Here is a 26,051-nt window from a genome sequence, read left to right as displayed (position 1 = left end):
AAGCTTAAAACAGCAGACATTTATTATTTTTCTGTTTCTGTGAGTGAGAAATTTGGGAATAACTCTGCTAAGTATTTGTGGCTCAGGGTCTCTCGTGAGATTTCAGCCAAGACATCAACCGAAGCTGCAGTCATCTGAAGGCCTGGGCCCGGTGGGTCCTCTCCAAGATGGCTCACTCACATACCATTAGCAGAAGGCCTCAGTTCCTTACTGGCTGTTGGCAGGAAACCTTAGTTCTTTGCCATGTGGAACTCTCCGTAGGGCTGCTTGAATGTTCCCGTGTCACAGCAGCTGGAGACCCTAGAGCAGGAGATCCAAGAGGGAGCACAAGGAGGAAGCCACAGTGTCTTTTGTAATTGAGTCACACAGTCACTTTTACCATATTTTATTCATGGCAAGTTACCCCCAAGGAGAGCAGAATTAAGCCCCCCACCTCTTGAAGAGATGCAGATCAGAGAATTTGTGAACACATTTTAAAACTACCACAGTGCTGGCTGGGCCAGATAGTCAAGACTCCTGCCCTGGTAAAACCTGCGTGCTAATGGGGAAAACAGACAATAAGCCACCAAATAAATGAACAAAATACCAGCTAGAGAAAGGTCTGGGATCGACAAGACTCCATTGCTTCTTTAGATTTGACCATAACGAAGCCCTCTCTGAAATGATGTTTCAGCTTACCTGGTGAAAGTCTTAGGGCAGAGCATTTCAGACAGAGGAACAGCTAGTGCAAAGGTTTGATATTGGGAGCAGTGTTGTTGTTATTATATTATGTTGTCATAAGAGCTGGAAATGTTGGTGTATACAGTTAGTTAAGAAGGATACATGTGTATATCTGTGTGTGTATGTGTATACACAGTGTCCACAAGAAGAACCAGAGTCTTCTGATCTTTAAGTTTCCTGGTATCTCTAGGATATAAGCCAAAAATACTGGGCTACGGAGTACTTTTCAAATTAAGGTGGTTGAGGTTCTTTAATTGACTGTATAGTTTGCTTTTTATTAAGTACAACCATTTTGGTTGCCTACAGTTAACCATAAGCATCTAGAAGATTATAGTTAGAGCCAGAACTTGCTAATACCTTAATGGCAGATAAAGTCTGCTCACAATTGCAGTTTGTCTAATATCTGTTTTAAATTTTGTGAAAAAGTTAAAGGGAATGTTCTTAAGTTGTTTTTTAAGATTCCATTTGGGTTTATACTTAGATTTATTTTCTAGCTCTGAGCTTTTAGCCACACATGAAGTGACATATATGCAAAAATCAGTACTACTTTGCATAAATCTTGAAGACTAGTAATTTTGATGGTAGACTTGAACCCAACCATATCAAATATTATAATAACTGTGAATGGTTTCAACACCAGTTGTCAGACTATATTAAGGAAAGATCTAAGCATATATTGTCTATAAGAAATGTACTATATTTTTCAATTTATATTTAATTTTTTTATCATTTGTTTTGAAATAACTTTAGAGGATAGATGCAAAAAGAGTACAAAGAATTCCCATATATATCCCATGTATATATTGACCTAGATTGATTCCCCATTTAACATTTTACCACATCTGCTTGATCATTCATAATCTCCCTCTCCACCTCATCTTCCCTTCTTCTCTCTCTCTTCCCTATCTTTCTGTATATAGGTATATACGTATATGTAATTATTTTTCTGAATTTTTTGAGAATCACTTGTAGACATGATGCTCTTTTATTTTACCCCTAAAAACTTCTATAAATATAGACATTATTTTACAAGCCACAGTAAAATCAGGAAATTAATACCTACATATACTACTTAATCCACAGACCTTATTTTAATTTTGTCAATTGGTCCATTAATGACTTTCAGTCTAACAAGTAAAGCAATTCTTGATCCAAGCTTTTACTTCTCACCCTCACATTTTATTTATTTTTTAATTATTTTTAAAATTTTATTTTATTTTTTAGCTGCGCCGTGGAGCATGTGGGATCTTAGTTCCCCAACCAGGGATCAAACCCATGCTTCCTGCATTGGGAGCACAGAGTCTTAACCACTGAACCACCAGGGAAGTCCTTCCCCTCACATTTTAATTCATTGTGTTAAAATTTACACATTTTTTTAATCGTCCATTCAATAGCAATTTTTTGTAATTTATTTTTAATATGTTTTTTAACTTTTAAACTAGAGTGGTAAGTGAATTATGTACTATCATCACAATATTAGAGAATCTGAGTTTGACTGTATATTTACCATTACCAGTGAGTTTTACACATATATTCATATGTTTTTTTGATGTCAGTTAGCATCCTTTTATTTCTGCTTGAAGAACACCCTTTAGTATTTCTTGTAAGTCGGAAGTGGCTATGATGAACCCCCTCAACTTTTGTTTGTTCAGTGAAGTCTTTCTCTCTCCTTGATTTCTGAATGACAGCTTTGCTGGGTATAGTATTGTTATTTGACAGTTATTTTCTTTCAGTAGTTTGAATGTCATCCAACTCTCTCTTTGCCTACAGAATTTCTGTTGAGCAATCCACCTGTACGGTACCTTCTTCTTATCTGCGGGGCATACATTCCAAACACTACACTATTACTGATAGTACCAAACACTATATATACTCTGTTTTTTCCTATACTGACAGTGGGTCACATATACAGCAAGGGTACAGTGGACAAAGGGATGATTCATGTCTCGGGCAGGGCAGAGCAGGACAGCATGAAGTTTCATCATGCTACTCAGAAGGGTGTGCAGTTTAAAACTTATGTATTTTTTATTTCAGGAATTTTTCATTTAATATTTTCAGACCATGGTTGACCGCATGTAACTGAAACTACAGAAAGTGAAACCATGGATGAGGGGGGACTAATGTAGTCTTATGGGGTGGGGAGTGGGGTATTCCTTGTATGTGATGTGTCACTTTTGCTGCTTTCAGAATTCTCTCTTTGTCTTTGACTTTGACAGTTTAATCATAATGTGTCTCATTGTAGGCCTTTTCAAGTTCAACCTGTGTGGGGTTCTTTGGGCCTCATAACTCTAGATGTCCACTTACCTCCCCACAACACTGGGGAGCTAGATGCCCACTGTGGGATCTCTCTTTCCCATTTGAGAAACTGTAGGTGCTAGGGGGCCCTCTCAGTGCAGCGCTGTACCAGTCTGGTAGAGAGGTGATATGACCAGAGTATAACCATTTCTCTTACCTTTCTAATACAGTTCTTTTTTTTTCTTCTTCTTCTTTTTTCCTGCTCTCTGTGGTCCAAGGATGTTCTTGAGCCTCACCCCTGTGTTTTGGGATTCACAATGGTATCTCATCTATGGGTAGTTTGTTGGTTGGTCTTCTTGTGAGGGGGACTGAAGTCAAGAATGACCTATGTCACCATCTTGATGATGTCACTCCCCAAAAGACATCATTGATAATAGGAAAAGGAGGGACAGGGAGAAAATATTCACAGTACATACATTTGACAGAGGACAGGTATCTGGAATATATAAAGAACTCTTACAACTCAAAATTAAGACAGACATCCCAGTTAAAATACTTTGAACAGACACTTTGCAAAAGAAGATATTTGATTGGACAGTAAACAAATGAAAAGATGTTCAACATCATTAGTCCTTAGGGAAATGAAAATTTAAGCTAAAATGTATTTATTGAAAAATATTGATATTGGAGTAATCTGTATCTTTTCTCTTAAGTCACTATATAGCTGTCTCTAATAAAAGTCATATTGGGGACCATTTTAAACTGTTGGTGACTTTTTAAAAAGTTTTACTTGTTAAAGTGCTTTTATTCCCCTCTTATTTCTGCTTGCAATGCTTATTGTGGATCAAGCTACAAAAGAGTCATTCCCAAATGTGAGAGTGTACATAAAAGTGCCAGTTTCTGGGCTCCATACTAGATGTAAGGAATCAGAATCGAGAGATGCGGGGCCCTGGAATCTGCATTTCTATAAGCATCCTAGATGATTAAGATGTAGGTAGACCAGAAATCATTCATTATGAAATATTGGGCCAAAGAGAACCTTTTGTTTAGGTAGTAATTGCCCCTAGGAAAATATTTTAAATTTCACAGTTTAAACAAATTCCCAAAGCTCCAAGAATGTCTTGTATGCTTCATTTGGGAAGGTCTTGTGTGCTTAATTTCGACCTAACAGTTCACCAAGCAACACAGATTTCATGTATCTCTCCAGCTGCTCCCTCGCTTGAAGTCAGAATAGTCCTTATTCATCTCCTTCTCCCCAAATAAACAGTTAATGTTTTAGTGAAAATAAAATATTGTATTGAAAGTTTCAGAAAAAATACAATCACTGCTGAAAACATAAAATCATGTTATTTTATAATGTCTAAGATTCTGTCTCTTTGAAATTGACAAAGGGCACCATTTTTCATATTGCTTCTTCCCCAGTTTATTTTTCAGCGTTATGGATTTGTAGACATTTGCTTTCTGTTAATAAAGCACTAAACAGTGTCATAGCCATTCTAAATAAACAGTAGCAGCCATTTAAATCAGTTGTAGGTATGTGATAGCTGTGTTATTGAATTTTTGGTTTTGTTAAAATAAGATTATACCTATGACAATTTGTGTTGTACCCACTCAAATATTAAATTGGTCCTTAGATATAGATCTGCTGTTGTTTTGAAAATATGCGTTTACTTATGAGGGAATTATCTGTTATGTATTGTCCCCTCTATCTCATATTCTGTGGGCATCCTGTAAATGTCACGATAACAATTGCTGGACACCACTTCTTTGGAACATTTTATGGGAGGTCTTAGCCCACATAAGGCATGAAAAAGGAAAACAAGTTCTAAGGATTTAAAAGGAAGAAACAGAATTGTTACTTGCAGGTGATCTGTCTACAGAGACAACCCAAGATAGTGATCATTTTAGCAACACATATAATGGCAGGGGGAAATCTAAGAGAATCTATAGACAGACTGTTAGAATTAACTCACCAAAATGCCTGGGTTTAAGATCAGTACCCCCAAATCAGTAACTTTTTAATATAAAGCAATAACCATGTATATCTGTCTGCCTACTTGACATCTCCATCGAGATAAGACATCTCAAGTTTAAATGTCTAAAACAATACTCTTGAATCCCTACCCAACTACCCTTCCCCACTTCCAACCCACTCTTCCATGTCATGACTACGTATCTAGTTTCTCAGGCCAAAATGTTAGAGTTAAGTCATCTTGATGCCTCTCTTCTTTCTCTTACACTCCAAAATCAATCCATCAGCCTGATGTCTCTAGCTTCCAGAAATATTCAGAAAAGAGCCACTTCTCACCACCCTCCCTTGCAGTCATCCTGGGCCACAGTGGCTGTCCCCTCCTCTCTGGACAACTGCAGGGCTTTCCTGCTTCACTCTTGGGCTCATGCAGTCTCTTCATACAGCAGCCAGATTTGACCTTTTAAATGTGTTAGATCATGTTACTTCCTTGCTCAAAACACTGTAGAGGCTTATTGTTACACTTAGGATAAAATCCAGACTTCTGCGAGGAGACCTGGCCTCTGTACCGCTCTGGTCTCAGCTCCGGTCTCCTCCCCCTCCTTCCTGCACTCTGGCCACTCCAGCCTCCTGGTTCCTCATCATGCCAAGGACATTCCTGCTTTCTTCCTCCAGATTGCTACCAGTCAGGCCTCAGCCCCAGTGTCCCTCCTCAGAGAGACCTTCTATGTTCCTGCTGTGTTTGATTTGTCTTTATATGTTGGACGTCATCACGTGATGTGTTCTACTTTTGTTTTCCCCATTGGCATGTTAGTGCCATGAGAACAGGCTCTTTGTTCTCATGGCCCCAGCCACTAGACAGCCCCTGACATTCAGTATATTTGTGTTGAGTGAATGGGGTGTGCACTGCACTTTTTTCCCTTGCCTGGCCACTTTAAACATTTCCACTTGAAATTGGGGGATTAGACTCTCAGTTCTGTGAGAGAAAAAAAACTGTATCTTAATCTCCTTTGTATCTCTAGCATCTAACACAGTCATTGTTTATATATATGTGGATTACTGACTTAGACACATTTACTTTATGCATTACACTTTTTTTTTCTTGATTGGATGGAGATTTTATGTAAGTTTGAGTTTCACACTGTTAAAACTGATGAACTGATCAGTATCTATTGTTTTAAAGGAGCTGAAGAGTATCCTCGTTATAGTATGTCTAAGAAGGGCAGAAATCAAGAGGGAGTAGATTCTGTACCTTGGGCTACATGTGGCAGCTGTCTTGTGAGGAATTGTGCCTTCGTTGTCCCAGTGTCTTTAGTTTTGTGCTTTAGTAAAGTATAATCTTACATTTGGTCTTTTCCTTCTCGTGTTTGTCATCTTTAATGTTCAACATATGTAGAAGGATTGTCAAGCAGCACAGAGTAATACTCTTAATTGGTAAGGCTAAAAACACTTTTAAACCTTATTTTTTTAAGCTCAATTATTCCACTGCTCAGACTATTTAATCTTTATTGAATTGAGTTAAATCTAGATCTTCCACATTTTCTGTATGTCCTTGTCTATTTCTATTGTATTTCCTGAATGAAGTTACTATATCATGTGAAGCTTGTGCTCTTTTGAATTGCAGAGATGATGGAAATAAAGTAGTCTCACAAAATGGGTTTTGCTCTTACATCATTTCTTAAAATACAACAGAAAGATAATCTACTGTTTAGAAACTTTAGTGTCTGAATGACTTTCTCCCTCTCTCAGTATGTAAACAGATGACTTTAGGTATGTGGACCTCCTCTCCAAGGTTATTTATACTTTGCATCAATGTTAGGTCATGGTGATGTCTAGGAGGTTTGCTTATTCAGGAATCTGTTTTAGTGAGAAGTTCTAGTATCAAGGGGGAATAGTTAGAAATGATACTCAAATATTTAGGCCAAGACATCATAGATCAGTATGTTCCAAACTCTCAGATTAAAAAGATATTTCAGTTCTTGGAAATTTTTATCCCCAAACTGACTTTTGTTTAGTTCTTTGACACTCTAGTTACAATGGGATCATGAGTTTTTGTCTCTATAAATTTCCTTCCAAGTACAAGTAATTATTTATTGTTCATTGTACATGTATTAAAAATCCAAATGAGACAGTTCCCTGGCAGTCCAGTGGTTAGGACTTGGTGCTTTCACTGCGGTGCCCCAGGTTAAATCCCTGGTTGAGGAAATGAGATCCCTTAAGCCACGTGGTGTGGCAAAAAAAAAAAAAAAAATCCAAATGAACATATTAAGGGATATTGTTATCAATTATATCAACTAAATAAATTTCGGCAGTCTATTTGAGCAGTTTCTGTTTTTGAATACCTTTGAATAGGAAAAACACTCCTTTTTTCCCCCATTTTTAAAAACAAACGTTTATTTATTTCCTCTAATAAAAAAGTAACACATATTTCTAATATAAGACTCCACTTTTCTTAAACTTTATGATGACAAAACTCAAGTGTCTGACTTTGGTTTGGGGAAACATATATGTTGAAGAATTGCTTCTTAGGCTGTTTTCTTTTTACTTACAGTATATCTCTGTACCGGGGTAATTGCAGACCTATACGATTTGAGCCACCAATGCTGGATTTTCATGAACAGTAAGTTTAAAAATTTCAGACCATAGCAATATTATATGTATTTTATGCATGCATTTGTCTTGCCTTTTGCCTGTGTTATCTTGTATGAGAAAGTTACATGTTTTAGTCATCAGGAAAGTAAATAATGTTGAATACAGTTTGAAAATGGGAAGTAAGTATCTATTATGAATCTAACATATAATATTAAATTTTGAAGTTTGAAAAATATCCACATTTTGGAGTCTCTGGTTCAGAGGATCTTATCTTCAGAAGCAGCATTAAACTTAGGGTTACCTTTCTGATCAGCACTTCATTTCCATTTTTATTATTTAACATTTTTCCTTGTGGATGTAGAAGAATATATCAATTTGTTTGATGTATATGCTTTTAAAGTACAAACTTTTATACATCATCAAATAAATAATATTATCACCAACCCAGGAGGCCAAACAAAAGCAGATCCTACAGGAAGACAAGGTCCAACCACAGAGTACTTCCTCAAACCATAGTTCTGCTTACCTTCTGCCTCTGGGTCTCAGGTTTTGCACATCTCAGGTACACTGAGGGGAAGACAAGTCTTCACCCATATTTGGTTCCAACCCAATTTAGCAGGTAGGTAAAGAGAACATCTTAAATGATATAACTACTAGAGTAATGCCACTCTGGTAAGTTAGCAGAAGAAAAGATGTTTTTTTAAATTTTTTTTGTTCTTTTTTTAAAATAATTTTTATTGGAGTAAAGTTAATTTATAATGTTGTGTTAGTTTCAGGTGTATAGCAAAGTGAATCAGTTATGCATATACATATATCCACTCTTTTTTAGACTCTTTTCCCATATAGGTCTTTACAAAATATTGAGTAGAGTTCCCTGTGCTATACAGTAGGTCCTTATTAGTTATCTATTTTATATATAGTGGTGTATATATGTCAATCCCAATCTTCCAATGTATCCCTCCCACTCCTTTACCGCCCCGGTGACCATAAGTTTGTTTTCTACATCTGTGACTCTGTTTCTGTTTTATGAATAAGTTCATTTGTACCATTTTTTTAGATCCCACATACAAGCAATATCATACGATATTTGTCTTTGTCTGACTTCACTCCGTATGACAATCTCTGGATCCATCCATGTTGCTGCAAATGGCATTATTTCATTCTTTTTTATGGTTGAGTAATATTCTATCATATATATGTACCACATCGTCTTTATCCATACCTCTGTCAATGGATATTTAGGTTGCTTCCATGTCCTGGCTATTGTAAATAGTGCTGCAGTGAACATTGGGGTACATGTATCTTTTCGAATTATGGTTTTCTCTGGATATATGCCCAGGAGTGGGATTGCTGGATCATATGTTAGCTCTATTTTTAGTTTTTTAGGGAACCTCCATAGTGGCTGTACCAATTTACATTCCCACCAACAGTGTAGGAGGGTTTCCTTTTCTCCACACCCTCTCCAGCATTTATTAGAAGAAAAGAATTTAAAAGGGAATTGGTAGGGGGAGCTGTATGCAGGTCTATTCTGATTCAATAAATGAAAACTAATTTTTTTAACGTTGTCAAAGTTGTAGTTAACCGTTTTCTACTAGTGAAGACATTAAATTTAAATAATTTCTGTTTAATATTTCAGGGTATTTTTAAATTTGGAAGTGTATTAATCTTTTTATTTGAAACCAGGTACCTGAAACTGTTCTTCTACACTAAGATGTTAATGTCAAGTTTTCGTTTAGTTTTTATGTGCACCACAGTAGGCAGCCTTGCATTCTTTAACATTCTTTAATTAATTCTGTAATAATTTCTTTACAATCTCAAACCTAGAATAATCAAATATATCAGTTATACTTGTACAAAACCATGGTAGAGTAGTCAGCATAAGAAGAGCTATCTGATAACAACTCCATCTTTTCAGGTGTTTACAGAGATCATGGATTTTTGGGGTGGGGCTGCAGAGAGAAGTTTGTGTGCTTCCTTTTGTACCTGTAGATGGAATCAGTATTTGCAAGTAGTCGTTATATAAATAGTAAAATTGACTTGTGGGTGTTAGGTTTAAAGACCATAATGTTCAGATAGGAAATACATCACTATTGTTTCTGTCCTATAAAAAGGTTTAGATACGATGTTGAGATGGCAGAAACATAGAGTTCTTAATCCAGTCACAGTAATATATCACCCATAGTCTCCTTCTGTCAAATGCCAAGATATTTAATGAAACATGGCATGCATTTTGATCTTTAGCAAGAAGGTTCATTATTTTTAAAATAATGATGAGTTCTATCTCTCTGATGAACTCCAATCTAGGACTATGGCATGGGCCATGTTTATGATGACACCATGAGCCTGGGGACAGAGGATATCAGGGTACAGTAGCAAAACTTTAAGTCTAACATAGTGAGTATTCTTACTTTGAAAAGCTTAGCAGTAACCATTTTAGAGAGATTGTTTCAAAAGTTATATCCAATGTTTTTCACCTCATTTTTTCTTTAAGGGAGTTTTGAAAATTTCATGCATCCCCTGAGATAAAGAAATTTTCAGGTGTGCAAAATATCTGAATCGAAATTGGTAATTCCTGTTCCAAATTATCTGCCCCTCAACGCTTTACATAATGAATGCCCCACCCCCAAATAGGAGAAATTGAGATAAGGGCAAGCAAAATTCTGGACTGGTAGTTTTAACCTTTTTTGGATCATGGTTTTCTTTAAGAACAGATGAAAGCTGTCAGAACCTCTTCCTTCCTTTTCGCAAATGCACACACACACAGTTTGCACATACAAATAACATTTTGCACATAGGTTCAAGGGTTTTATAGCCATCCCCATCAAAGTCCATATCTGGATCCTTAAGGGCTAGTAAAGAATTCCTGTTCTAGGCCACAGATTATTAAATCACCACTACAAAATTTACTGGGGTTTTGCCCAATATGCTAGCAGTACATGCTCACTGTGGTAAACTTAGAAAATGCTTATCAAGAGAAAGAAGTAAAAATTTACCAGTAATCCAACCACCCGGAAACATAAACATTGAACTTCTATCCTTCAAATTCTTTTTCTGTGTATCTGTATTTATTTATTGAGTTACAAAAATATAACAGTATTTTCTGACCATAAACTATTTTATAACCTTTCTTTTTTTAAAAATAAATTTATTAATTAATTAATTTATTATTGGCTGCATTGGGTCTTCGTTGCTGCCCACAGGCTTTCTCTAGTTGTGGTGAGTGGGGGCTACTCTTCGTTGTGGTGCATGGGCTTCTCATTGCGGTGGCTTCTCTTGTTGCGGAGCACAGGCTCTAGGCACGCAGGCTTCAGTAGTTGTGGCACGTGGGCTCAGTAGTTGTGGCTCGCGGGCTGTAGAGCGCAAGCTCAGTAGTTGTGGCTCACAGGCTCTAGAGGACAGGCTAAGTAGTTGTGGCGCATGGACTTAGTTGCTCCAAGACATGTGGGATCTTCCCAGACCAGGGATTGAACCCATGTCCCCTGCATTGGCAGGTAGATTCTTTTTTTTTTTTTTAACATCTTTATTGGAGTATAATTGCTTTACAATGTTGTGTTAGTTTCTGCTGTATAACAAAGTGAATCAGCTATATGTATACATATATCCCCATATCCCCTCCCTTTTGCCTCTCACTCCCACCCTCCCTATCCCACCCCTCTAGGTGGTCACAAAGCACTGAGCTGATCTCCCTGTGCTATGCGGCTGCTTCCCACTAGCTATCTATTTTACATTTGGTAGTGTATATAAGTCCATGCTACTCTCTCACTTCATCCCAGCTTACCCCTTCCCCTCCCCATGTCCTCAAGTCCATTCTCTACGTTTGCGTCTTTATTCCTGGCAGGTGGATTCTTAACCACGCACCACCAGGGAAGTCCCTAACCTGCTTTCTAAACATATACACTGTGCATTTTTTTATTCCATAGAATTTTCTGTTACATTATTTTGTGGTATCAAAGAACAGCAAATTGTATGGATATATTTTTTAAATTCATTTATTGTTTTAAACTCTTTGTTCTTATAATCAGTGCTGAAACTAATGCTTTAAGCACAACCATGACTAGTTCCTCAGGAGAGTCCAAAAAAATGGAATTAAGAGGTGAAAGGATATGCAGAATGTAAAACATTTTTAGTTAATATTTAGGCTAGAGAGTAACTAGGTGTCATGTACAAGGAGCACTGATAGAAATCAATGAATTAATCTATGACTGGAGAGGACGATGTGCTGAAGATGTGCGAACAGACAGATGCACTCCAGGACAGACGAGGGTTGGGTTATATGATGAAGAAAATTGTTTGAAGCAGAGTGTGAGCTCTTGGCTACAGCACAGAAAAGGGATAGCGGAGTTAGACTGGACTGTTCCCCAAAGCAGCAAATTTATATGCTGCTGCAAAAGAGCAGAAGCAAAAGGAAGAAAAATTTACCCTTAATTTAAACTTCTCTGTGTCCAGCCTGAGAGCACTGAACAGAGTTTGTTTTTATCTCATAAAGGTAGAAGTGGATCTATAGAAGTAAGAGTTGGGAGAAGATGTGGACACATGTATTAGGGTTCAATCAGAGGAACAGATCCAGTCAGATTTGTGGTGTGTGTGTGTGTGTGTGTGTGTGTCCGTATATGTTTATGTGTGGAGTTTTTATAAGGAATTGGCTTATATAATTGTGGGAGCTGGTTAAGCAAGCCCAAAGTGTACAGGGGCAGGCACTCAGGAAGGGAAAATTGCGAGCAGGCTGGAGCCTCAAGGGCAGGACCTGAATATTGATGTCCACGGGCAGGCACTTGGGGAGGATCCCAAGGAAGCACGGCAATCTCACATCCAGCTGTTGTTGGGAGTCTCTTAGCTCAGGTGATGGCCAAACTCTCTTTGAAAGCTCCAGGCATGTTATACATACTTTAAGAGGCTCCTCTCCAAAAAGAATTTTTCATGGAAGGTTTCATGCAGTCATACAGAAAAATAGAATAGATAGTGAATATATTCTTAAACTAAATTCAGTAATTAAAAATTTTGCCATATTCATATTTTTGTTGATTTTTTAAATCATTTGTAGCACACATAATGACATTTCATGCCTACATTCTGCATAAGTACAGTGCCATTATTGGTATTGTAAGAAAATTAACAGTAATTACAGAGTGCCGTAATCCCTCTGTTTTGGTCAGTGCTGTCGTTGTTTGGTTCTAAGTGATAGAAATCTAACTGAAAGGACTTGAGCAAAAATAAGGATATACTAGAAGGAATTCCAAGGACTGTAATATACTTGCAGAAAGTTCAGAGTTGCAGTGGGACCTGGGAACGACAGGATGCGCGTTATCCAGCACCACTACGCCTTTCTTCCCCGCCCCCCATCTCTTATCTCTGCCCCACTTGCTGTTGGCTTCTTCTCTCCCACTGCCCATGTCTTTTCCCTACAATGATGAGAGCAAATCTACTGACTGTTCTTCAGACCCGCATTCTCTAGCCTCCCTCCCTCCGGGAATAATAGGTTCTTTTACTTTAGTTGGAAAAATCTCAGAGTAGTACAGTCATTAGCCTCGCTTAGGTGAGGTGGCTCCCTCACCACTCAGATAAGGACGGTGTTTGGTAGTGGATGTGTCTTCCAGGGGGTGTCTCTGTAATTATCAGGGTTTCACCCAGAGAAAGGAAAGTCGTGCAGTGGGCAGGAACTCCAGCTGAAGCCCGTTACAACCTCCCTGGCCCGTTGAACCCCCGATGACCTTCAGTCCTCTGTAAAGCACGCCTTCCCCAGCCTGCCTAGCAGAGGTAGAAACTGCCTTCCTCCCTGCTTCCATGGTGTGGTGTTCACTCCACAGAGCTGGGATGGATCCACATCCAAAATTTGATTTAGGTGTCAAGACTGATTCACACACCACGAAGGGCTGAAAAGATTTGTTATCCTCACATAATGAAGCTTTCTGGAGAGAGCAGGGAGGGATCCCAAGGTCTGAAAAATGGCTTGAAAGAGCAGAGAAAGGAAACTGGCTTGGCTCTTATGCTTAGGGGGTGAGGCTGGGCAGGCTTGCTTGCATGGTCTGAACTTCTTAGTAGACTGGAGAGAGAGTGTGCAGGCTTCCCTGTGGGCTTGCCCAGATGTGGGGCATAAGGTGAAGGGACATTGTGGGGCTTGAAAACTGTCAGCAGTGAGACATCAAAACTGGAATTGGGTTCTTCATCACACCTGACATCCTCTACTAACTTCTGTCAGTGCTGGTTATTGCTCTAATTGTTTCTTTTGATGTCTGCTTCCCTACTAGACCCGACTATCAAGATAAATACGCACTATTTATCTTTATGTATCTGGCTTTCACACTTACCACATGACGTATGTTGTCTTTAAGTTCAGCAAGATTACCTGCTGATTTCTTCTGCTACAGTAAAATTCGTTTTGCATTTTCAAGCGTTTTTGCAGCATTTCATTAAACATTTGCTATACCTTTTCTTCTTGATCCAGCAATGTACTGATTTAATTAATGCCCATGCTGTAAATGTTTCATTAGCTTCATATGTCTAGCAGTAATCTTAGGACTTGAGAAGTAGCCTTAGCAGAACACACTTCATAATATTTTTTCCAGAAATTGTAAGTAATCAGAAATCATTGCTCACTGTACCTTGACTTATGCACTGAAGTTTTGCCTTACGTTTTCTGTGAACTACTTCTACTGCTTGTGGTCATTTTTGCTAAACCAGAAGCCATTCTTAATTTTAAAACACCCTTTGCAGTAACTGGAAGAACTTTTGAGTCGGATGAAATTTATCACTCCAGGTTGCATTCAGTTGCCAACCAGGGTCTCCAAGACGGTTTCCTGTCCTTTAGCAAGGATGCAGCTCTAGTTCCATGGCTACTTTCGAAACCGCCGTGGCCTGACTCCTCTCACTACCCTGGCCGTCCCTACCGCCCTCTAGAATGTCTTTGACGTTTGATCCAATTAACTTTCTTGGAAACTAGGCTTTCTTTGTTTACATCCATTTTGTTTAACTTTCTTCTTTGCTTCTACTTTTTGCCCCTTCCCTCTCCCTCCCTCTCCCTCTCCCTCCCTCTCCCTCTCCCTCCCTCTCCCTCTCCCTCCCTCTCCCTCTGCCCTTCTTTTCTTCCCCCCCTTCCCCCCACCCTCTCTCTGTAGCAGTCAGCCTGGAGCAATGTTGGGCCTGACCACCACCTTCCCCCCACCCCCTGCTTCACTCACCCCCCGCAGTTATTTATGCCAGTGCTGTTAAATATTTTTCTGTTTCCATAACAACTGCTTTTTTCAAACATTTATGGCAGATTTAAAAGATTCTTTGGGTGGGAACTTGTTTTACTGAGTTCTTTGGTTTATATAATTATTAAGTGCAGAAAATCTTGATTTCAAATCTAAAAGTTTAAAACAGAGACTTAATGGCTTTTAAAAAAGTGGAAATTGAATAAACTTGCTAAAAATGGAGGTGTTTATTGTCAAGTTCAGTTGATGAGAGGCATTTCTCCCTAATCACTTTTTGGTATTCCAAGAAAATCAAGTAGGCCCTCTTTTCTAAAGGGATGTTTGGTGCTTTTTAGCTTTCCAATTTCTAACTGTTCAACCAACACTCCAGCTCAGCCCTCAGTCTAAAATGTGTTTGAGACGATGGTCAGATTTTGTGGTAGTCGAGTGGTCAAAGTAGTGCATATTGATTTGGCCCAAATTCCTGCCAGAAGTTGTGTTTAATAGACTGCTGTGTCACTGCCATTCACAAAGTTTGCCTGAGGGCAGCTACTCAGCCATTTCTTCAGCTGTTTCGTGGCACTGCATTGTCATCTTTCTGTGGCTAGAAAAATTGCCATTGACCACAAAATCGCAGCTTACTTTCCAACCTAGTCTCTAATTCATGAGTGCTTCTTCCTAATTCTTTTGAGCCTCAGACTCTTGTAAAATATGGACAGTTAGTCAGAAGCCCTGCTCTTGACAGCCCAGAGAACAGCTGTATATCTCAGCTTGGTTTGTCTATAAATAATTCACACTAACCCCCTTGGCCCTCCTTCTGTCTTTGGAGCAGCTGATAATGGAAACAAACTGGACCAGCACTAGCAGGCATTTGAAAATCTTTGTCTTATTTTTAAATCTTACCTGTCTAGCCAAGTAGTCACACATGATGCTTATGACAGGCAGGATTCTAAGATGGCCCCCAGCTTCCTGGCCCCTAAGGTGCACATTCACCTTCTCCCAATTGTATTCAAGCAAACACTAATCTAGATGTTGCTGTAGAATTTTCAAAGAAGTTTGAAAATGTAATTAAGGTCCCAAATCAGTTGACCTTTAAGATAGGGAGGTAATCTGGTCACCTGACCTAATCACAGGAACCCTCTACATCTGGCTGTGGCAATCAGAGACAGAAATGTCGGAGATTTGAAGCATGAGGGGTATTTGATGCAAGGGAGTTTCTTTGTGTTGGTTTTGGAAAGGGCAGGGGCCATATGGCAAGAGGCTGAGAGCAACCTAAACGTTGCCAGCAACCTGCATGAGCTTAGAAGGGGACTTTGAGCCGTGATGTGTGAGACCCTGAGCAGATACACCAGTCATGCTGTGCCTGGATTTCTACCGTACAGAACTGAGAGATGATAAATGGGCATTGCTTCAACCCTCTCGGTTTGTGGTACTTTGTTAGGCAGCATAGAAAACTGATGCACTGCTTATTTATTTACAAGTAAACTTGTATTAGTACTTGAGCATAGTTTTCCATGGTTCAGTGTGACTTCTCTCCTCAGTCTTCCACTTGGTCAAGGGAACTGAGGAAAGGGAGAGGCAGGGGAAGCTGTTTGTATGAGGTCTGTAAACTGGTCCATCCAAGGAGACCTCCTTCTGCTTCCATGGTCTGGACCACCTGGAACTTCAGGAAGCCTGCTCTGTGTGTGCATGAGTGACTGGAATAGCCTGCTGACGCCTTCCCTCAGTTCTTGTTACTCCAGACTTCTCTCAGCAACGTAAGTAGATGACCCTTCTCCAAGGGTTCATTTCTGGAGGGTGTGGCTTAGGGCCTTTCCTCTTTGATCCCTAGAAGAAAGGGTAAGGCCAGCCTCACCAGCATTGCAAACCAAGCTTTCTGATCCACCCCTGCTTCGAGGCTTCGAGGCTTGTTTCCTTACCCCAGAGCCCTCTCCTGTAGCAGGCCATCTTCAGTCCTGTCTTCTTCAAGGATCCCCCAGAGTTCCTGTCTGTCTTATACCCTGTCTTCTTTATCTAAACTGAGATCGATTGCACTGAGGTCAGTGGAGGAAAAACATTAAGAACAAATTCATAGGGAGGAGAAACACTGGTTGCCAGCTAGCCTCTGGGACATTTGAATTGTAAAAGAGCATGTTTGTTGAGAAAAGCACATAATCGGTGAACTTACAGGGTGGAAGGAGGACATTTTTATTTCTGTGTACTGTTACTCTACTTATATGTGTATAAAGCTTGAGGAAGAAGAGTTTTATCTTCCATATTGTCTTTGTAAAGCTTCTTCCTGCAGCATCATGGCCATAGTTTGAAGTCCCAGCTGGATCTGTACCTACTTCCCTAATTATTTTAGGGTCCCGTGACCCTACCTGAGATCGATGAGCCTGGTGGTCAAGAGGTCTAGCTCCTGAGAACGTCTCTATCTGAGCAGGAGGAAGTCCACGCACTGGGGGCTCCCGAGGGCACTCAGCTTCTTGCCTCCTGACCCTAAACGCGTTGTCGCAGACCTGCCTCTGGATGCCCCCTGTCCCCTCCTCAGGGCCCAAGTCTTGGTTCACCTTTGGGTTTTTTCCTCATGGCTGAACTGTAAGCCACAGAAAGGGTCATGGAGCATTTTGTGATGGCGGGGCTGTAAGCCACGGAGCAGTTCTGGACCAGGTTTTTGCTTTCCTGCAAAGCAGGAAACTCGTCTGTGGGGTCCTGCCTCTCAAGGGCGGTCTGTGGGTGCAGCCTCTTTGTGACCGCTAATGCCGCAGAATCACCTGCTCTCTGCTGAGAGGCTTTAAGGGAGTTCATCTTCTCTACAGCCTTCCCGCTTCTGGCAAGAGCTGGTGGTATCTGCAGTGATGAGCTCTCAGAAGGGGAATATGTCTTGGTTTAAGCCTTAGAGGCACCAGAAGACATTGAACCTCAGCAACAACAAAACTTCATGTCAGCATTATAAAGAAATTCTCAGATGGTGTGTAAAATAAAAAGCAGCACAACCCATTTTCAAAACCTTAAAAATGTGTTAAATGTTTACAAAAGACAGTGAAGAGTTCTTATTTATATAGTTTGTGGACCTTATGCATAGGAACGTGACTTTTTTGGGTAGTATGGAAAGAAGGTATTGTTATCCCATTCTAGAAAAGACAGAATGTTTAAAACAACTCAAGAGTCAACTGTAGATGAAGCTGCAGAAGAAACGAATAAGTGGTGCTGAGTTACATTTGATGTTGATTTAGGTGATACAGAATATGAGAATCAAGTGAAATAATGTGACTGTGTTAAAAGTCAGGTTGAGTGCATGTAATTCTGCCCAACTTTAGACTTTGAGGGTTTTACCCCCAAAAGAAGTCCTAATAAGGAAGTTAGGCAAACCTCTAAGGAAACAGACTAAAACTTCTGCTTGGACGATAAAATGAGCTTTGAGTTTATTTATCATAATGTTTAATTATAACACTTCCACCCTAAGTTCTCTAATATTCTGTTTAGATAAAATTTGTTAAAGTACTTTTCAAATTGAATTATTGAGGGATCATATCACAACATATGGGGCTTACTGTCTGACTAAACAGGATTCAGCATTGATGGCTATATAAGAAGCACCTGTAAAGATAAGGTAGCATTGTTACAGTGGTGGCTCAAATGTAGGTCCTCAGCAAATACCTTTTGATTCATTGACCTCAAGTAAACAACCCACATAGCAAAGCCATCTGGACTGATGTGGTCACTCTAAAGCAGAAGGAAAAATAAAAGACTCTGAATGCTTTATTTCACTTTTATATGATGATGCTTAACAATTATAGGGCAATGTTACTTTCCAGAGTATTTTCATTACTTTACCACATTATTTTCACCTTTTTTCTTTTTTATGAAATATAATATACAGACAAATGAATAAGACATATGTATAGTTTTGTATCTGCCACCCAGTTAGAAATTATTCTTACGTAATTTTAATGTATGTAATTATATTTTAACATATAAATAATATTGTGATATAGCTCATTCAGTTTTTTTTCCAACTTTGAGATATAACTGATAAATAACATTGTAAGTTTAAGGTATATAGCACGTTGATTTGACTTACACTGCAGAATGATTACCACCATGGCATTAGCTAACACCTGCATCACATCACATAATTACCATTTCTTTTTTGTGGTGAGAACATTTAAGATCTTAGCAACTTTCAAGCGTATAGTACAGTATTATTAACTATAATCACGATGCGGTACATTAGATCACCAGAACTTATTCATCTTCTAACTGGAAATGTGTGCTCTTGGACTGACATCTCTCCTTTACCCCCACCCCCTAGTCCCTGGTAAATACCATTCTAGTCTTTGTTTCTATGAGTTCGGCTTTTTTAGATTCCACATATACGTGATATCATACAGATTTGTCTTTCTCTGACTTAACTTCACTTAGCATAATGCCCTGAAGTCCATCCGTGTTGTTACAAATGGCAGGGTTTCCTTTTTTCCCATGGCTGAATAATGTTCCATCGTGTATATATACACCACAGCTTCCTTATGCATTCATCCATCGATGGACACTTAAGTTGTTTCCATATCTTGACCATTGTGAGCAGTGCTGTGGTAAACCTGAGAGTGCCATGTATCTCTTCGATACCCTGTTTTCATTTCCTTCAGATGTGGGAAGAAGAGGGGGTTGCTGGATCATAAGGTAGTTCTGTTTTTAATTTTTTGAGGAACTTCCATACTGTTTTCCGTAGTGGCTGCATAGCTCATTCTATTTCTTACCTTTTTAAAGGTCTGTTTTTGTTAGATTATTTCTCTGCTCTCTTATTTCTAACCACAGGAGTAAAATAGTGAGTACTTACTCTACCGTTAACTCCCCCTTTGATGGCTACACATATTGCCTCTCCTGCCTTACCACTACAGACAACCCTACAGTGAAATCCTCTTACAGGGTCACTTACGGACCGTCATGAGAATTTCTTTGGAATTATAAGCGCAAAGTGGAATGCATAGGTTACAGAGTGTGAGTACACTTCACGTATCTAGGTATGGCCTGATTGCTCTTGTGAATGGCTCTTCCTCTCTGTACTCCTCCTAGCAGTCCACAAGCATTCCTGTATTGCCGTGTCCCCTGTATTCGCACTTAACATTAGCCAACTTTCTAATTTTGCTAGTTAAATAGGGATAACATGATGCCTTGTTAATTTTGCATTTCTCTGATCACTAGTAAGTTCGAATATCCATCTCTATATGCTTATTGGCCTTTTGTGTTTCCTCTTCCTATAAATTGCCGGTTCATATCCTTTGACCATTTTTCTTTTGGGGTTCTTAGTAATTAGAAATTCCTCTTATAGTCTAAAAATAACCTTAAAGTCTAAAAGATATTTAGACACTGCAGATATCTTTTCCCAGCTTGTCATGTGTCTGTTAAATTTTCCCATCTGGTATTTTGTTGAACAGAAAGTCTTAATATTTTCCCCAGCTTCTGAAAAATTTTAAAGTACAGAGAAGTTGGAAGAACAATATGGTGAACACCTACATAACCTTTATCCAGATTCACCAAGAGTTAACCTTTTCTGTCTCTTTTTCTTTCTACACACACACAAACTCCACTTCTTTTCCCGAAAGTAAATGTACATACACATCATATTTTACCCCTGAGTTCTTCAGTGTGTGAATCCTAAGGGACTGGTCCTATGTAGCCACAATTCCATTATCACACCCAAAGAATCTAATATTGATACAGTAACATTATCTAATATATAGTTTACATTCAAATTTCCCTAATTGCCAAAAGCAATATAGTCTTCCATCCTCTAACCAGGTTTAAATTAAGGATGACACATTACATTTGGTTGGTAGGTGTCTTTAATCTAGAACTGTTTCCTACCTTTTTTCTTTTTTTTATTCATAAGATTGAAATTTTTGTAGTCCAGGTCAGTTGACTTATAGAATAGCCTACAAACTGGATTTGCCTGATTATATCCTAATGATTAGATTTCAGGCTAAACATTTTTGTCAAGAACATTACATAGATAATGTTGTATTACATTATATCAGGGTAATGTAATGTCCATATTTCTAATTATTGTTGATGCTGAGTTTGAGCACTCATTGGTGTACTATCTGCCAGATCCTGTAAATTGTAAAGATGGCTTTTCCTCTTTGTAATTAATAAATAATCTGTAGGGTTGCTATCCTGTTCTCCATCAGTCTTTCATCTAATAGTTTACCTCATCACTACCCATAGACTCTTACCTGAATCAGTCATTACATCGATAGTTGCAAAATGGTGATTCCTTTTTTCCCCTTCAAATTCTATCATTGTTTTTTTCATTTAGGAATCAAGATTCTTCTGTAAAGAAGTATTCCCCTCTTTTCTTTGATCATCACTATAGACCAAGGGTTAGCAAATTATGGCCCTTGACGCCTGTTTTTATATATAAAGTTTTACTGGAACATAACCATACCCATTCATTTACGTTTGTCTATGCCTGCTTTTTGCACAACAGTGGCAGACTGGGTAGTTGTGACAGAGATTGCATGGTCTGTAAAGCCTAAAATATTTACTGTCTGGCCCATTAGAGAAAAAAGTTGTTGATCTCTGCTATAGACTCATGGGTTTTGTTTTTTAATCAGTGTGTTATAACCCTTTACTTTCACTGTTCTTTTTGCTCCAAATTTTACAGATTTTGCCAGTAGGAGCCTGTTTAAGCTGATTCCTTTTTCTTTTTTTGATATGTCCTATTATCTTTAAACAATTCTTTGCTTTCTGATACAACAAACGTTCTAGACTTCCTTATGTTTGCTTTGTCCAAGACCTGGAATTAGCCAAAACTAAAGAAGTCCTGGTTTCTTCAGTGGGAAATGACATTTAGAAACCCAGATCTGGGCACTGAATGTGCTCATTGCCCCTATATGTCATTGCTTCTGTGCTCATGTGGACCAATCTCTGGAGGAATATATACATGTATATATACATATGCATTATGTATGTATATATTGATATGTATACATGCATAAATCATGGCCCATACTGGTAAGTCCAATTCATATTTTCCCAATTCAAATCCAGCCTCACAGAGTCCTTTCTCATCTTTCCCCATTTTGTATCAGCGTCTCTCTTTTCCGCAAAGTGTTTGGTAGAATAGTCCCTTTAAATATTTGGTAGACTTTGCCAGTCAAGTCCTTATGGACTGGAGTTTTATTTGTGGGGAAGTTTTAAATTGCAGATTTAGGGCTTCCCTGGTGGCGCAGTGGTTGAGAGTTCGCCTGCCGATGCAGGGGACACAGGTTCGTGCCCTGGTCCGGGAGGGTCCCACATGCCTGTGAGCCATGGCTGCTGAGCCTGCGCGTCCGGAGCCTGTGCTCCACAACGGGAGAGGCCACAACAGTGAGAGGCCCGCGTACCGCAAAAAAAAAAAAGACAGGCGCCAATTAAATAACTAGAGAGAACTCTGAAAAAAAGTAATTTATTTGCAGAATTCTCTTAAGCTGTCAAGCTAGGAAGCCTGTGCAAATATGATTAGCAACGTAAGTACTTAATGGACTACATACTGAGGAGGTTTCACTTTTCAGACAAACTGTAATGTGGATGCCATGGAGAACATTAAAATGAATCTGTGGATATCAGACCTCGAGTGTGTGCTTTATACTGTTCCTTTGAGAGGGTTAGAGCAGGGACTAGAGCCAGATGGCCTGGATTCAGAGTGAGGTTCCAAGTAGGACTTTAGGCAAGTTAATTAAGCTTTCTGTGCCTTGGTGTCCTCATCTATAAAATGAGTATAACAACAGCCCCTAACTCATAAGGCAGATCTGCTCACATAATGTTGCCACTAAACTTCTTCTAAATTGAAGAGCATCTATCAGTGGAATTTGGGGAGAGGAGGATAAGATTCAGAATTAGTAGAGAAGCAGGCGATAGGTGGTATTACAGAAAGTAATTAAGGGATCTGACCGTTTTGTTCCCTGCCTGCTTCCTCACTAGATTGCAAGCTTCATCCGGGTGGAGACTTGCCTCCTTACATCCCAGTACCTGGCTCAGTGTGTGACATACAGTTGGCACTCAATAATTTTATTTGCTGAATAGCTAATGCATGCATTTTATGTGTAATTTTAGATATAAACTAATTTAATATATAATTTCATACATTTGGGTATGTATTTGTCTAAATAATTTTGATGTTTAATTTTTTAACAACTAGAGGTTAACTCTAAAACTAGAAATTGTCTTTGAAGTATTTGTAACAGTTTTCTTTTTGTTTTTACAGACCAGTTGGAATGCCAAAAATGGAAAAAGTTTACTTACATAATCCTAGTTCTGAAGAAACTATTACTTTAGTATCAATATCTGCTACAACATCACATTTTCATGCATCATTTTTTCAAAATAGGGTAAGCATCTCTGCCGTATTTGATTTCTCTTGAGTTTGAAGTTGAAATGTCTAGGGTTTTTAGTGTATAATTTTACTTTGCTGTAATTAAAATCTAGTTTGAATGTTTCACATTTATTCTGGACTTTAGTTTGCCCCATTCCCTGAGAATTATCACTTCTACTTTTCAACACACATTGTTTTTCTCAACATGAAACAGCCTAACAAATCAACTTTGAAACTTAAGCACTCTGAAAAATGTAACATTCATACATTCAGTTGGTTTTCTTGTCCTTCCTAATAATAGGTAATTCCTCAGCATTCTGTTAGTTTTCTATTGCTGTGTAATAAATCACCACAAACACCCACTTATTAGCACATGGTTCTGTAAGTCACAAGTCCAGTGGGTCCTTTGCTCTGAGTATCTTAAGGCTGTAACTAAGATGTCAGCTGGGCTGAGTCCTTGACTGGAGACTCAGGGGAAATCCACTCCCAGACTCATTCAAGTTGTCAGCAGAATTCAGTTCCTTGTGGTTGTAGAACTGAGGTCCCCGTTTCATTGCTGGCTGTCAGCCAGAGACCTCTCTCAGTTCCCTGAGGTACCCACACTCCTTGTCACCATCTTGAAGCCGGCACTGGTGCATCACATCTCCCTCACGCTTTAGAAATCTGACCTCCTCTCCTACCACCAGTGGAGAAAACTCTGCTTTAATCATGTCATTGGGTCAGCATCCCCTGGGTAGTCTCCTTTCTGATTAACTCAGAGTCAGCTGACTAATAATCTCATTACATCTGCAAAATCCCTTTTATCAAGTAGTGCAGATCACAGGTGTGGTATCCTTCATATTCACAGTCACAGAAATTAGGGCAGGAAATTTGAGGGCCTGTTTAGGGTTCTTCCTACACAGGTGTCCTATAAAATTTTACTTATAATCATTTTTGTAGATAGTATGCAAACTTGTTACTATAAAAAACTTTTATCTGGCAAAAAAAAAGATCTTAATAAATTTTGGATTTGAGAGAATGCATTAAGCTTTAATATATAGGCTTCCAAAATAATTAGCCAAATAGCAAATGTCAGAGAGAAGTAAATGAATGGAGCCTGATTTCATCTTCCGAGGGTTTTCACTGACACCTTTGAAGAGACATGACTAAATAACTAATTTTTAGCATATAAATTTATATCAGTTGTTTCGATTTTTACATTTCTCCTTTCTAAAATCCTGGCTTCATCGTACGTTGTCATTAAGTAGCAACTTCTAGGATAAATAATGGCATATAAGTTTGGCTTTTTTAAAATTTAAAGCTATTTTGTAAACAAAGAATGGATAAGTCAGCATATTTTGATGATAAAGTTTTAATTTTCTTGTTGTACTCTTGGAAAGCATCCGTTTTCTAAAATATTTTCTAAAACAAGTTTCCCTTGAGTTATTACTTGTTTTACCTAAAAGATATTTCCACAATTTTTATAAATGTGCTGATGGTCTCAAACAGTCAAATCCCAGTCTAAGAGAGACCTAGTCCAGTACCCTCATTATATGAATGAAGAGCTGAACCCCAGAGGGCTTTGCCTGTGGCCATGCAGTTAGGGACAAGAGCCAAGGTGAGGGTCTAGGTGTGCTGTTGGCCTCCCCACGGATTTGTATCATATTAAGCTACAGCATGGGTCATATACGTTACAATCCGTGTATGGAGACACACTTAGGTGTAAATGGAGTCATCCAGCTTTCAGGCATTGCCAAAGTGTAGAGACATGTTGGGTTAAAAGGCAAAATAGTGAAGTGCAATGGAAACAGTTTAAAAGTAGTTCACAACTACACTACAGATTTTATTTTTACCTTGTTAACTTACTTTGCTAATTCAAGCAATGTTTTGTTGTTTCTAAACATCAAGCTTCACCCTTGTTAGAGACCAGGGTTTTTACTTTTATCATGTTCCTATCACAATACAAAGAAGACCAAATAAATAGCAGAGTTACAAATAGATCCTTTTTTTTTTTTTTTTGCGGTACGCAGGCCTCTCACCGCTGTGGCCTCTCCCGTTGCGGAGCACAGGCTCCGGATGCACAGGCTCAGCGGCCATGGCTCACGGGCCCAGTGGCTCCGTGGCATGCAGGATCTTCCCGGACCGGGGCACGAACCCATGTCCCCTGCATCGTCAGGCGGACTCTCGACCACTTCACCACCAGGGAAGCCCACAAATAGATTCTTACAGGGGCTAGCCAGGTAGATGATGCAGACGAAGTGGAATGGGGGGTGACCTGGAAGAGCACATGTCCCATCCAAAGGCAACAGCCCCCACTCGGCTCCAGCCACTGGTGGCCACGTGGGAATGTAAGCTCATGCACAGTTCTTCTGATTTTCCAAGAAGAGTCGGAAATAGGAATTTTTATAAGATAATATCTACTGATTTTACAAATTAAAAATGAATTTGACTTTAGAAAGACAGATAGTGTGGACCAAAGAAAGCTAGTTAAAGGACACTAATTTGACATTTCTGACCTAGGCTTTCCCAGGGACTTATTTCTACAAATGAATCTTATGCAAAGAGAAGTCTTTCTGAAAAATTCTTCAAATGATAATCTCGATCAAGGGATCAATCCAAGAAGAAGATATAACAATTGTAAATATTTATACACCCAACATGGAGCACCTCAATACATAAGGCAAATGTTAATAGCCATAAAAGGGGAAATCGACAGTAACACAATCATAGTAGGGGACTTTAACACCCCACTTTCACCAATGGACAGATCATCCAAAATGAAAATAAGGAAACACAAGCTTTAAATGATACATTAAACAAGATGGACTTAATTGATATTTATAGGACGTTCCATCCAAAAACAGAATACACTTTCTTCTCAAGTGCTCATGGAACATTCTCCAGTATAGATCATATCTTAGGTCACAAATCAAGCCTCAGTAAATTTAAGAAAATTGAAATCGTATCAAGTATCTTTTCCGACCACAACGCTATGAGACTAGACATCAATTACAGGAAAAAAATCTGTAAAAAATACAAACACATGGAGGCT

General features: G+C 38.9%; 1 protein-coding gene across 1 annotated transcript in view; it reads left to right on the top strand.

Moving 5' to 3' along the window:
• TMEM131 (transmembrane protein 131) overlaps positions 1 to 26,051 on the top strand; it is a gene marked incomplete at its 5' end in the record, with an annotated part of 192,115 nt that overhangs the window by 67,391 nt on the left and 98,673 nt on the right. The window contains 2 exons of the mRNA XM_079721265.1: positions 7,476 to 7,544; positions 22,913 to 23,036. Of these exons, the coding sequence (XP_079577391.1) occupies positions 7,476 to 7,544; positions 22,913 to 23,036 (193 nt within the window). The remainder of the gene's footprint in view (positions 1 to 7,475; positions 7,545 to 22,912; positions 23,037 to 26,051) is intronic.

This window comes from Hyperoodon ampullatus (assembly GCF_949752795.1).
Source record: "Hyperoodon ampullatus genome assembly, chromosome: 15".
Taxonomy (NCBI): domain Eukaryota; kingdom Metazoa; phylum Chordata; class Mammalia; order Artiodactyla; family Ziphiidae; genus Hyperoodon; species Hyperoodon ampullatus.
The sequence above is the reverse complement of the archived record's forward strand: the minus strand, read 5'-3'. Positions and strand labels throughout refer to the sequence as shown.